At 35.9% G+C, this 14,417-nt stretch overlaps 1 protein-coding gene across 3 annotated transcripts in view; it reads right to left on the bottom strand.

Moving 5' to 3' along the window:
- GABRA3 (gamma-aminobutyric acid type A receptor subunit alpha3) overlaps window positions 1-14,417 on the bottom strand; it is a 358,344-nt gene that overhangs the window by 65,680 nt on the left and 278,247 nt on the right. For all 3 annotated transcript variants that reach the window (XM_032845269.1, XM_032845270.1, XM_032845268.1), the window contains exon 6: window positions 7,006-7,088. In XM_032845269.1, the coding sequence (XP_032701160.1) occupies window positions 7,006-7,088 (83 nt within the window). The remainder of the gene's footprint in view (window positions 1-7,005; window positions 7,089-14,417) is intronic.

Here is a 14,417-nt window from a genome sequence, read left to right as displayed (position 1 = left end):
TTTTATCTTGCTTTTTAATATATGTTATTGTTATAAACTTCCCTCTGAACAGTGCTTTAAGCTGATGCATTCTATAAATTTTAGTTTACTGTGCATCATTTTCACTCATTTCAAAATATTTTCTAATTTCCCTTGTGGTATCTTCTTTGACCCATTCTTTATTTAGGAGTGCACTGTTTATGTACGAGTGCATGTTTCAACACATTTGTGAATTTCTCAATTTCCCTTATTATTTATTTTTAATTTCATTCAACTAAACACATTTTGTATTATTTTAATACTTTTAAAGTTACTGAGTCTTGTTTTATGGTCTAACATATGGTCTACTCAGAAAAATGTTCTGCGTGCTCTTGAAAATAATGTGTATTTTGATGTTCTTGGGTAGAGTGCAGTATGTTTGTTAGATCTAGTTTGTTTAAATTTTGTTTAAGTCTTTTATTACTATGTTAATTCCCTGTCTAGTGATCTGTTGAAAGTGGAGTAGTGAAATCTTTAGTTATTACTGTTAAGTTGTCTGTTTCTCCTTTTAATTTTTTCAGTTTTGCTTCATGTATTTTGGGGGTTCTATAGTTAGGTGCATATATCTTTATAATTATGATATCTTCCTGATGGATTAGTCCTTCTATTATTACAAAATCTTCAAGGCTTCTACAGAATCCAGACGTAGAGGTTGGGAATAGGGCTCCCTGATTTCACCATGAATAAACACTTCTCTTGAATAACACTCCTTAAATTGCTGTGAGCCTTTGGTGAGGGTTTGAAGAAACTTTATTTTGAAAAATTTGAGAAGTTCTCCTTGGTTTTATGGAAGAGATTTTCAGAAGTCTTTACTTTACCATTCCAGAATTGTTTCCTTGTTAGAGATTATTTTTCCTTATTTTATTTTGTTCATTATTTTACTTTAATTTCAGTATAGTTAACATAGAGTGTTACATTAGTCACATGGCAGGATACAAAATCAATTGCATTTCTATACAATAACAATGTAACTGAAGAAAGAAATTAAGGAATTAATCCCATTTACAATTGCACCAAAACCCACAAGAAATCTAGGAATAACCCTAACCAAAGAAGTGAATGATCTGTACTCAGAAAACTATAGAACACTTATGAAATAAAAATGAGGAAGACACAAAGAGATGGAAAAACATTCCAAGAGCATGGGTTGGAAGAACAAATATTGTTAAAATTTCTATGCTACCTAGAACAATCCATACATTCAATTCAATCTCTATCAAAACACCATCATCACTCTTCACAGAGCTAGAACAAATATCCTCAAAATTTGTATGGAACCAGAAAAGATCCTGAATAGCCAAAGGAATGTTGAAAAAGAACACTAAAGCTGGTGGCTTTACATCACAATGCCAGACCTGATGCTCTACTACAAAGCTGTAATAATCAAGATAGTATGTTACTGGCACAAAAACAGACACATAGATCAGTGGGATGGAATAGAGAACCCAGAAATGGACCCTCAACTCAACAGTCAACTAATATTTGACAAAACAGGGAAGAATATCCAATGGAAAAAGGATAGTCTCTCCAATACATGGTGTTGGAAAAATTGGACCGTCAGATGTAGAAGAATGAAACTGCACCATATACTTACACCATATACAAAAATAGACTCAAAATGGATGAAAGACCTAAATATGAGGCAGGAATTCATTTAAATCCTAGAGAACACAGGCAGCAACCTCTATGACCTCAGCCACCACAACTTCCTGTTAGACACGTCTCCAAAGACAAGGGAAACAAAGGCAAAAATAAACTATTGAGACTTCATGAAAATAAAAAGCTTTTGCACAGCAAAGGAAACAGTCAACAAAACCAAAAGACAAATGACAGAAAGGGAGAATATATTTGCAAATATCTTATCAGATAAAAGGCTACAATCCAAAATCTATGAAGAACTTATCAAACTCAGCACCCCAAAAACAATTAATCCCATCAAGAAATGGGCAGAAGACATGAACAGATATTTCTCTGGCCATACAAATGGCCAACAGACATGAAAACACGTTTCACATCACTTGGCATCAGAGAAATACAATTCAAAACCACACTGAAATATCACCTTACATCAGTCAGAATGGCTAAAATTAACAACTCATGAAATGAGAGATGTTGGTAAGGATGTGGAAAAAGGGAAGTCCTTTTACACTGTTGGTGGGAATGAAAATGGTGCAGCCACTCTGGAAAACAGTATGGAGGTTCCTCAAGAAGTTAAAAATAGGCTACCTTATGACCTAGCAATTGCTCTACTAGGTATTTTTCCCAAAGACACAAACATAGTGATTTGAAGGGGCACATGCACATCAATGTTAATAGCAGTAATGTCCACAATGACCAAAATATGGAAAGAGCTCAGATGTCTGTCAACAGATAAATGGATAAAGAAGAAGTAGTATACACACACACACACACACACACACACACACACAATGGAATATTACTCAGCCATCAAAAGAATGAAATCTTGCCATTTGCAATGATGTGGATGGAACTAGAGGGTATTATGCTAAGCAAAATAAGTCAGTCAGAGAAAGAAAATTATCATATGATCACACTCATATGTGGAATTTAAGAAACAAAACAGAGGATCATAGGGGAAGACAGGAGAAAATAAAACAAGATGAAACCAGAGAGGGAGACAAACCATAAGAGATTCTTTTTTTTTTTTCTAAAGATTTTATTTATTTATTTGACAGATCATAAGTAGGCAGAGAGGCAGGGAGAGAGAGAGGGGGAATCAGGTTCCCTGCTGAGCAGAGAGCCTGATGCGGGGCCCGATCCCAGAACCCTGGGATCATAACCCGAGCTGAAGGCAGAGGCTTTAACCCACTGAGCCACCCAGGCGTCCCCATAAGAGACTCTTAATTATAGGAAACAAACAGGGTTGCTGGTGGGGAGGGAGGTAGGGGAATGGGTAACTGGGTGATAGATATTAAGGAGGGCATGTGATGTAATGAGCACCAAGTATTTTATAAGACTGATGAATCACTGACCTCTACCTGTGAAACCAATAATACATTATATGTTAATTAATTGAATTTGAATTAAAAAATGGAAAAAATAAACCTATCCATTCAGTTCTGAACTGTAGGTATGTATCTTCCATAAGTGATTTCTAATTTGTTCTTTATAGATTCCAATTTTCTGCTGAAATTCTTTTTTTTTCTTTTATCTATTTTTTTCTTCTTTTCTCTTGTTTCTTGAACATATTAACCACAGTTTTTAAAAGCCCTTGTCTACAAACTCCAATATCTGGGTCACCTGTTGACCTATTTCCATATTCCATTTCTTTTTGTTTTAAAATATTGGTTTTAGGTTATATGGTCATGTGTATTGTTATGCTTAATGATTTTTTTCATTGAATTGCAGACATTGTATAATAAACTGTAGAACTTTTCAGATGATGTTGATTTCCATCAGAAAGACCTCATTCTTCCCTTTGTTAAATAGATAATGTGGGAAAATTATTACCTTAATTCTTTCAAGGGACTGAGTTGAATTTTAGTTTTGGTTAAACTTGGTATGTCTCTGCTGCTCCCTTATAACTAGGACATAGTTTCTCTAGGGATTTAAACTAAGAGCCTGGCATGCCTTCTTTTTTATAACATTGGGAGTCTGTAGGAAAGCCAGCTTTACTTTTCAGAAGTTTTTATATTGCTTTTTTTTAGCCTTATGATTTGTGCATATTCAAAATTTAGCAATTGTATTGAGACTGTTATTAGCCAAGAGTTTGAGACCTTCTAAATCTCTACTTTTATCACTTTAGCTCTCTGTGACCATGAAAACTATAGCTTTTTTCCCCCCATCATCTAGCAACAGTCCTATGTTTAGGGCCAAACTTGAATTATAAGCTGAAATTCATGGCCAGAATTGTCAACTACCACAAAGAATGAAGAAGATGTAGTTCACAAATTCATCTACAAGAAGTTCCACCCCTTCTCCAGAACTTTTGTCTTTCAATCCTCATTGCTTCAACAGTCCTAGGTTTTCTAATTGTTCATGAGACATGTTCACCCACAGTCTTTCTCATTATTTTTGCCAATATCACTGTAATTTGAGCTATTATCATTTCTCATCTGAACTATTGCAATATCATTTTAACTGGACTTCCTTCTTCTGTTCTTCCCATATTTATATTTTTAACAGAGTATCCGTAATGATTCTTTTAAAGCACTACAACAAAGGACTGATATCCAAGATCTATGAAGAACTCCCCAAACTCAACACCCAAAAAACATATAGTCATGTCAAAAAATGGGCAGAAGACATGAGTAGACACTTCTCCAATGAAGACATACAAATGGCTAGTAGACACATGAAAAAATGTTCATTACCATTAGCCATCAGGGAAATTAAAATCAAAACCACATTGAGATACCACCTTACACCAGTTAGGATGGCAAAGATTAACATGGCAGGAAACAACAAATATTGGAAAGGATGTGGAGAATAGGGAACCCTCTTACACTTTTGGTGGGAATGCAAGTTGGTGCAGCTGCTTTGGAAAACAGTGTAGAGATTCCTCAAAAAATTAAAAATAGAGCTCCCCTATGACCCAGCAATTGTACTACTGGGTATTTACCCCAAAAATACAGATGTAGTGAAAAGAAGGGCCATCTGTACCCCAATGTTCATAGCAGCAATGGCCACAGTCACTAAACTGTGGAAAGAGCCAAGATGCCCTTCGACAGATGAATGGATAAAGAAGGTATGGTCCATATATATAATAGAATATTACCTCCATCAAAAAGGATGAATACCCAACTTTTGTATCAACATGGACAGGACTAGAGGAGATTATGCTAAGTGGAATAAGTCAAACAGAGAAAGTCAAATATGGTTTCACTTACTTGTAGAACATAAGGAATAACATGGAGGACATTAGGAGAAGGAAAGGAAAAGTGAATTGGGGCAAATCAGAGGGAGAGATGAACCATGAGAGACAGTGGACTCTGTAAAACAAACTGAGGGTTTTAGAGGGGATGAGTGTGGGGGCCTGGGTGAGCCTGGTGGTGGGTATTAAGAAGGGCATGTATTGCAAGGAACTCTGGGTGTTGTATATAAACAATGAATCTTGGAATACTGCATCAAAAGCTAATGATGTATTTTATGGTGACTAACATAACACACAAAAAAGTGCATTCTAAACAGAAAAAAGAAAGAAAAACCTAAGTCAGATAATGTAATCATTTTGTTACAAATTTCAAACCACTCCTCACTTTTTATCAGTAAAATTCAAAGCCCTTTAATGTCCTACAAGACTCTAGATGACCTAGTCTCTTCTTTGATCTCATTCTTTCCTAGTGCTTTCCCCTTTACTCTATCCAGCCAGACTGGCTACTTTGATATCCCCTGGAGAAGCCAGACACTTTTCTGACTTAGCTTCTTATCCCTGGATATTCCCTCTACCTGGAGCACAGTTTCCTCTAATATCTGCATTGTTAATACTTTTACTTCCTTAAAATTTCTGCTCAATTGTCACGTTTTAAAGAGACCTATGGTGATTACCCAATTTTAAAATTTCAGTGGCAACACCTATCTTCCACCTAGACAAGACTGATTCCCCTTATTCTGTAGTAATTTTATGTTTTCTTACAGTGATTTTCACTTTATACCATACTTTATATGTTACTTTTTAATCTGTTGTTTATCTTTCATTATCACTCTCTCCTCTATAAAATAAGCTCCACAAAGACGGGGTCTTTGTTTTATTCATGGATGTACTCCAAATTCCTACAATAGAGCCTGGCACATAAGAGACAATTCATAAATATTTGACAATGATTGAAAAAATATGTCACATGTAATTATTTGGATATTTTCAAATGTACTTTCTACTTCAGAATATAGAACTAAATTTAATTTAGACACAATCAACACAGACCTTGATATATTGTTCAGATGATTCCCTATATGAAACTTACTCTAAAATTCTTAGAGCTAGAAACTCACTCAAATTCTATTCAATTTTGATTTTTCTAATTTATTTGAAAATGGACTATGTATCTACTCATTTCTCTTTGAGATTTACAGTTATTGATAAAGGCAATACTCTGTAAAAATGAGAAAATCTCCAGAGTCTCTTTCTATCTACCATATCTACTGTAGAGAATTAGATAGAATGATATGAGATACAAATAGAATAGGCATTTCAAAAATAAAAGCACCTTCCCTTTTGGGATCTTGTCTTTAGGAAGCTGCTACTGTACTCTAGATTAACTCTGTCTTTTTATTCATTTATCCATTGGCAAGGTTTTTTGTTTTTTTTTTTTAATTTTTTATTTTTTCAGCGTAACAGTATTCATTATTTTTGCACCACACCCAGTTCTCCATGCAATCCGTGCCCTCTACAATACCCACCACCTGGATCCCCCAACCTTCCACCCCTTGCCCCTTCAAAACCCTCAGATTGTTTTTCAGAGTCCATAGTCTCTCATGGTTCACCTCCCCTTCCAATTTCCCTCAACTCCCTTCTCCTCTCCATCTCCCCTTGTCCTCCATGCTATTTGTTATGCTCCATAAATAAGTGAAACCATATGATAATTGACTTTCTCTGCTTGACTTATTTCACTCAGCATAATCTCTTCCAGTCCTGTTAAATTCCAGTTTGTTAACATACAGTGTAACATTAGTTTCAGGTGTTACAATACAGTGTTTCATCACTTATATACAATATACAATGCCCAGTGTTCATCACAGTGTATTAGCTCTGTCTTACTATATCTTCTGGACAATTTAGGAAATAGAAGTTATTATTTTAATCTAATGACAGAAATGAGTCTGAAATGGTGAGATAATGTTTGCTTTCTACAAAGAAAAGTATTAAAAGCTAAGTCTCCTCTCCTGATCAACCCCAATTCCCTTCCCCACTCCCATACCACCCTGAATTCAAGGCTTCAGTTTTAGAAACTACTAGGGGATAGAACAGGAAATATACTATTTCTTTCAGAAGAAGATCAGGTAAATAGAAAGTGAGAAAATACGTACAGCTTCCAAACTTCAGTGGGCAGGCATGCACATCCATAGGAAAATCTTCCAAATGCATGGGGCACTCAGCATGAATTGTTAACCTAAAAGAAAGGAGAACAGAAAATGAGATTAAGCTAAAATGAATGGTGGTAAACACACAGCTGAATGTCCATTCACCAGCAATGTGGTGCTCCTAAGAATAGTGGGATTCCGTTTATATTGAGATTGAAGTCTTTATGAACACAAGGGATGAATTAAATGAACTAGAAAGTCTCTCAAAGCAGCATTCAGATTTTTAGATCAGATTTGAATTCCACCTTACCACCTTTAGAAAAACAAATATAATTATCTGCCTTAGCTGAGCTCCCTCACCCAGTCCTCCTCCTCGAAGAAATCTGAAAACACCAGGTCCTGACTCATTCACTCCTGATAGCAGTTTAATCATTTATTAAATAATTCTCAGCAGGCTATCAAGTGAGTTAACCAATTTAAAGACTGCACTGGAAAGGAGAGATGAATATCTTCACCTTGATAATGAACTGGTATGAAAGATGACTCTGCTGCTCACAGCAATTGCTATAGTTTTGTTGAAAGAGATGACTTTTGGGGAACACATACACGCACTTGTGCACACATGTGTGTGTACATGCACACATGCATGCACACATGCGCATGCACATGGACACACATACACACACACACAACTGGCCAGGAAAAAAAAATGCAAAGGTTATGGAGGACATCAAAAACCTCAGAAGTTAAGTCTAAAGAGCTCATGTTTTCTTTATAGGAATATCATGTAGGAGAGACTGCATGGATTCCTCAATGAAAATCTGGATGGGGTATGATTTACCATGCCCACATATTCATTTTCCTGCATTAGTCTGCTTAAATAATCTATTCTAAGATTTTCTCTCTGATTTCTTTAAAGAATTTTTAGCCTCAACTTCCCTTGGCCTAGATAGTTGCCTCTATGTAGAAATAGGACCTATTCAACAGAAATTCAGAGTTCTTTGGAGCCAAGCTCTGATGGGTTATTTCTAGCTAATCAGTATATTTCTTGGTCATACTAGATTCCATCTATGTAATCCTCTTCAAGTTCTAGGGGACTAACTGGCCAGCATCTCCAATCCTAGTTAATTGTTAAACCTGATGAATTATAACACTTCACAAATGATCAGAGGAGCAATACTACATATTGTACAAAGCAGGCTGATTAAAACAAACATGCTCAAGTGTGTATTAGCAAAAACTCCAGACTAAATGGCAGAAACCAAGCGTATGCTCTTCAACAAATACTTATTCATCTCTTATTTTTACTTCTCCCATATAAACAGTAAAAGGAACTAGAGAGCAAGTGTCCTTGCAGATCTAATTAATCCTTTCAATACTTATAAAATGTTCCATGTGTCTTGGACAAAAGCTTAATTCTCAAGTCAGCCTGCAATATCTCAACAATCCACTTTTATTCTTAAGGTATAAAGGGGGTTTCTTAATTCAAAGAAATTGACACACAAATAATGTATTTCACTGAGAAACCTGTTCCTAGTGTTGGATAGTTAAAAGATTCCATGAGGCTTTAATAAAGAAAGTTGTGTTCCTTCTTTCCACTTATATTAGTACTTCCAAGATACTGCCTTTTATGAGTAATGCCAAGGGGAAATTACTTTATGTCTGCCCAGCAGTCCTGGGGACATGGCAAATAAGACCACAACAAATAGATTATCAAAGCAAGATGCACAGGGCACTGATTTCTGATTAAGAGCAGAACTGATTTATATAACTTTTCTATTTTCCTTCACATATACATCTTGCCCATCATACCTAGGCACAGAGTAGAGAGGAGAAGGCAGATAATGAAGGCAGGGAACTTCATAAGCCAGATTATGCTGTGCTCTTTTCATTAGCTCTGAAACACATCCTAATGCTCTCTGACATCCCATGTCATACTGTCTTCCCTTCTCCCTTTCTTCTTTCCCTTTAACTTGTTATAACTTTCAAGACCCCCTTCAAGTTTTTCTACAGTAGAAAGCAGCCTGACTATACTCAGGCTAATATCCTCATCACTACAATCTATGTCATAAACATATCTGTCCCCTCCAAAACCTTCCTTCTACCCTCTTATTATTATTACTGTTTTTATTGTTTCGTGTGACAAGAGCACTTAACATAAGATCTGTCCACTTAGCAAATTTTTAAGTATACCATAGAATATTGTTAACTGAGAAATGGATCTGAGTAGACATTATTCCAAAGAAGACATACAAATGGACCCAGGTACATGAAAAGGTGCTCAATATCACTAATCATCAGAGAAATGCAAATGAAAACCACAATGAGTTATTACCTCATACCTGTTAGATAGGCTATTATGAAAAAGACAAGAGATAACAAGTATTGATGAGGATGTGGATAAAAAGAAATCCTGTGCCCTGTTGGTAGGAATGTAAATTGGTGCAGTAACTCTGGAAAACAGTACGGAGTTTCTTCAAAAAATTAAAAATAGAACTACCATAGGATCCAGCAATCCTACTTTTGGGAATATATGTCCAAAGTTACTGAAATCAGGATTTCAAAGAGATATCCTCATTACCATATGCATTGTAGTATTATCCACAATAGCCAAGACATAGAAGAAATCTAAGTATCCATCAATAGGTATATAAGAAAATGTGTATACATATAATGGAATATTATTTAGCCTTAACAAAAGAAAGAAATCCTGCCATTTTAAACCACATTGATGAACCTAGAGGACATTGTGCTAAGTGAAATAAACAAGACAGAGAAAGATGAATACTATATGATCTCCCTTATATGTGGGATAGTCAAACTCGTGGAAGCAGAGAGTGGAATGGTGGTTACCAGGGGCTGGTGGGGAGGGAATAGGAAGATATTAATGAAAGGGTGCTAGGTTTCAGTTTTATAAGATGAATAAGTCCTAGAGATCTACTGTACAGCAAATAGTCTTTAGTGGGCTTTTCAAGAAAGGTCAGGGACCCCTCAAAATGTGGCATTCAGGTCATAGGGACTCAGTTCCACTTCATGGTTTGGCCTACTTTGATTCTTATGCAAAAATGAGACAGAAACTAAGAGACAATCCAGGAAATTCCTTCCTTTGGGGGTAAAAGATACAGATAGAAAGGAAACTTTGTTAGTCCTGCGTATATGCATACAAGTGTGCACATGAGCACATGCACCCTCCCCTCCATTACTGCTCTTATTTCACTGTGCTTTGCCGCATCCTGGCTGTCTTATCACCTTACCATTTGCTGTTCAAAACTGGTTTCTATTTCACCACAGTAAAAAGTTAGTTTTATTACAACCAAGTCCCCCTAACTAGTCTCTGCTATCACCCTTTCCTCTTACAGTATATTCTCTACACAATAGTCTTCTAATACTTCTTCATCTATTTTTTAAAGATTTTATTTATTTGACACACACAGAGAGAGAGAGAGAGAGAGCACACAAACAGGTGGAGCAGCAGGCAAAAGGAGGAGAAGCAGGCTCCCCACCGAGCAGAGAGCCCAATGTAGGGCTCAATCCCAGGACCCTGGGACCATGACCTGAGCCAAAGGCAGATGCTTAACTGACTGAACCACCCAGGTGCCCCTAACGCTTCTTCATCTTATACAGACTAAAAGCCAAAGTCCTTGCCGTGGCTAATGGGGTCTTATATGACCTTGTCTTCAGTTCCTATACGGCTTATCTCCTACAAAGTCCTCCCTTGCTCACTTTGTTCCAGCCACACTGGCTTCTTTGTTGCTCTTTCAGCATGTCAGGTTCTTAACAGCATGGTCTTTGTACTTGTTATACCTTCATTTTTTTTTTCAAATCTTTGCTTAATTATTGTTTTCTAAATGAGGCCCACCCCGACCTCTACTCAGTTTACTATCTACATTAGGTTAGTAAACCTTACCATGCTCCTTCTTTTCCCATAGCACTTAACATTTAATATGTTATAACATCTATTTTTTTTCTATTTATCATTTTTTTCTCCTTGCTATAAGGTTATGGATTTTTGCCTTGTTTTCTCTTTGATGGGTCCTAGGAACCTAGCATGTTACCTGGCACACTGTAGATGTTCAACACATATCCACTGAATGAATGAATTAAAGAATGAGTTTTGTTTCCTAAAAGCATGTATTTCTATTAGGATCTTGCGGAGAGGAGGTATAGGCTGGGCAAACAGGGTTTAGGTATTTTTAGGGTTCCAGGCAAAAAGCATCTTAATATGATTCCTTAATAGCATAATATCTCAACTTATTCTTTTCTGTGGGCATATAGCCTCTTTCCTGGAATTTCAGAGCAGAAAGAGCTTTATCAAAATATTTATCAAAAATATCTGGTTTTATCTCCTCAGATGTTTTACATATAATGAAACAGAAGGGAAGGAAATTAAACTAAAAAGGAAATTAAACTACAAGTTTCCTGAGTCTTTGGTGTAGTCTTCAAATACTTTCTGATCACCGACTATGTGCCAGTTAATATTCTAAGCAATGTAAGTGTATTAGTAAACATATCAAGAGTGCTGCCCTCTTAAAACTTACATTTGAGTGAAGGGAGGACAAAAAAAATTAAAAAGATAAATCAATTGACCAATCTATCAATCATATAATATAGTAAAAGGTAATATGCTTCAGGAAGAAAAATAATATGTGAATAGAAAGTATTAGAGAGGGATTGCGATTTTTAGTAGGGTATTCAGGGAATATCTCACTGAGTAGGTGACATTTAAGCAGTAACCTGAAAGAAATGAGAGTGAGCCTTGTAGACACTTGGAAGAACATTCAAAATAGAGGGAGTAACAAATGCAAAGGACTTGAGATAGAAGTTAGTCCAGTGTATTCAAGGAAGAGCAACTAGGCCACTGTGGCCATAGTGGAGAGATAAAGAGGAAAGATTAATAGTAGATGAATTTAAAGAGGAAACTATGGGGAATATACTAGATAGTACAAGGGCCTCCTAGGATATTTAGGTATTTGTTTTGGGGGTTTTTTTTTGAGATTTTATTTATTTGACAGACACAGTGAGAAAGGGAACATAAGGAGAGGGAGTGGGAGAGAGAGAAGCAGGCTTTCCACTGAATAGGAAGCCTGGTGTGGGGCTTGATCCCAGGAACCCAGGACCATGACCTGAGCCAAAGGCAGATGCCTAATGACTGAGCCACCCAGGTGCTCTGGATATTTTGGGTTTTACCTTAAATGAAATGTGGAGGTATTGCATAATTTTGAGTAGAATGGTGATTTGATCTAACATTTTAGGATTATTCTGGCAGCTGTGTGAAGAATAACTTGAAGGACAACAGCAGGAAGGTGAAATTCAGCACCCATTCATGATCCAAAACTCTCAAAAAACTAGAAATAGAAGGGAACCTTCTCAACTGATAAAGAATATTTGTGAAAAATCTACATCTGGAACCATACTTTATGATAAAAGACTATTTCCTCCTAAGATCATGAATAAAATAAGGATGTCCATTCTCTCTTATTAAGTATTTTCCTGGAGATTTTTAATCAGTCTAAGAAAGAAAGTAATGGAAGTCACTGCTAATGGGTATGCAGTTTCTTTTTTAGAGCAACTAAAGTATTCTGAAATTATGTATTGGTGATACCTACATAACCCTGTAAATATACCAGAAAACATTTACTTTTACATTTAAAGGTGAATTATAGGACAGGTGGATCATATTTCAGTAAAGCTGCTTAGAAATTTAGGCAAGCTATGGGGTGCCTAGGTGGCTCAATTGGTTAAGCATCTGCCTTTGGCTCAGGTAATGATCTCAGGGTTCCAGGATTGAGCCCCATACCGAACCCCACATGGAGCCCTGAGTCTGCTCCTCCCCACTGCTCATACGTGTGTTCACTCTCTCTCTCTTTCTCTCTCAAATAAATAAGATATTTTAAAAAATTTAGGCAAACTAAAGAAGTTAAAGAAATGAAAAATGGAAAGTAAAAAACAAAACTTTCTTTAATTGCAAATAACAAGTTTCAGATATTCCATGTTTATAGAAGTCCTGAGATTATTAAGATTCTCTCCAAATTGATCACTGGATTCAACACATTTCTTATCAAAATCTCAGAAGCTTTTCTTTTTATAAAAATAGCAAGCTGATCCTTAAAGTTATATAGGAATGCAAAGGATCTAGAATAGGCAATCCATATTTAAAAAGAAAAAAAAAACTTCCCAATTTCAAAACATACTAACAAACTACAGTAATCAATATGGCATGGGTTTGGTCTAAAAACAGGCAATATAGATCAAAGGAAAAGAATAGAAAGTCCAGAGATAACTTTCACATATATAGTCAATTGACTTTGACCAAGGTTCAAAGCAATTCAAGACAGAAAAAAAATAGCATTTTCAATAAATGATGCTGGGAGAATATCTACATGCAAAAAAAATGAACATAGACACTTACCTCATATCATAAACAAAAATCAACTCCAGTGGAACATACATCAAAATGTAAGAGATAAAATTTCTAAAAAATTATAGGAGAAAATCTTTGTAACCTGGAGTCAAACAAAGATTTCTTAGACCACCAGAAGTATGAGCTATAAAAAAATAAAAAATGGAATAAAATGGATCTCACCAAAATGTAAACATTTTGCTCTTCAAAAGACACCATAAGAAAATAAAAAGACAGCCATAAAATGAGTATATTTGTGAATCATATGTTGATAAACAATCTATATTAAGAATATATAAATAATTCTTACAACTCCATATCTTTTCCAACATTTGTTTTTTCTTTCCTTGTTAATTTTTACCATTCTAACTGGTATAAGGTGGTATCTCAATGTGGTTTTGATTTGAATTTCCCAGATGGCTAATGATGATGAACACTTTTACATGAGTCTGCTAGCCATTTGTATGTCTTGCTCATAGCAGCAATGTCCACAATAGCCTAACTGTGGAAAGGGTTGAGATGCTCTTCAAAAGATGGATAAGGAAGATGTGGTCCTTATATACAACGGAATATTACTCAGCCATCAAAAAAGATGAATACCAAACTTTTGCATCAACATGGACAGGACTGGAGGAGATTATGATAAGTGGAATAAGTCAAGCAGAGAAAGTCCGTTATCATAGGGTTTCACTTACATGTGGAACCTAAGGAATAACATGGAGGACATTAGGAGAAGGAAAGGAAAAGTGTTTGGGGGGGAATCAGAAGAGGTGATGAACCATGAGAGACTGTAGACTCTGAGAAACAAACTGAGGGTTTTGGGGGGGTGTGGGGAGATGGGTGAGCCTGGTGGTAGGTATTAAGGAGGTCACATATTACATGGAGCGCTGGGTTTTATATGTAAACAATGAATCTTGGAACACTACCTTAAAAACTAATGATGTACTGTATGGTGACTAGCATGATCCAATAAAAAAAATAATTCTTACAACTCAAAAATGAGAAGAAAAACAGCTCA

This window comes from Lontra canadensis, unplaced genomic scaffold, assembly GCF_010015895.1.
Source record: "Lontra canadensis isolate GAN:19392208 unplaced genomic scaffold, GSC_riverotter_1.0 scaffold161, whole genome shotgun sequence".
Classification (NCBI taxonomy): domain Eukaryota; kingdom Metazoa; phylum Chordata; class Mammalia; order Carnivora; family Mustelidae; genus Lontra; species Lontra canadensis.
Note: the sequence above shows the minus strand (reverse complement) of the source record. Positions and strands in the feature narration are given on the sequence as shown.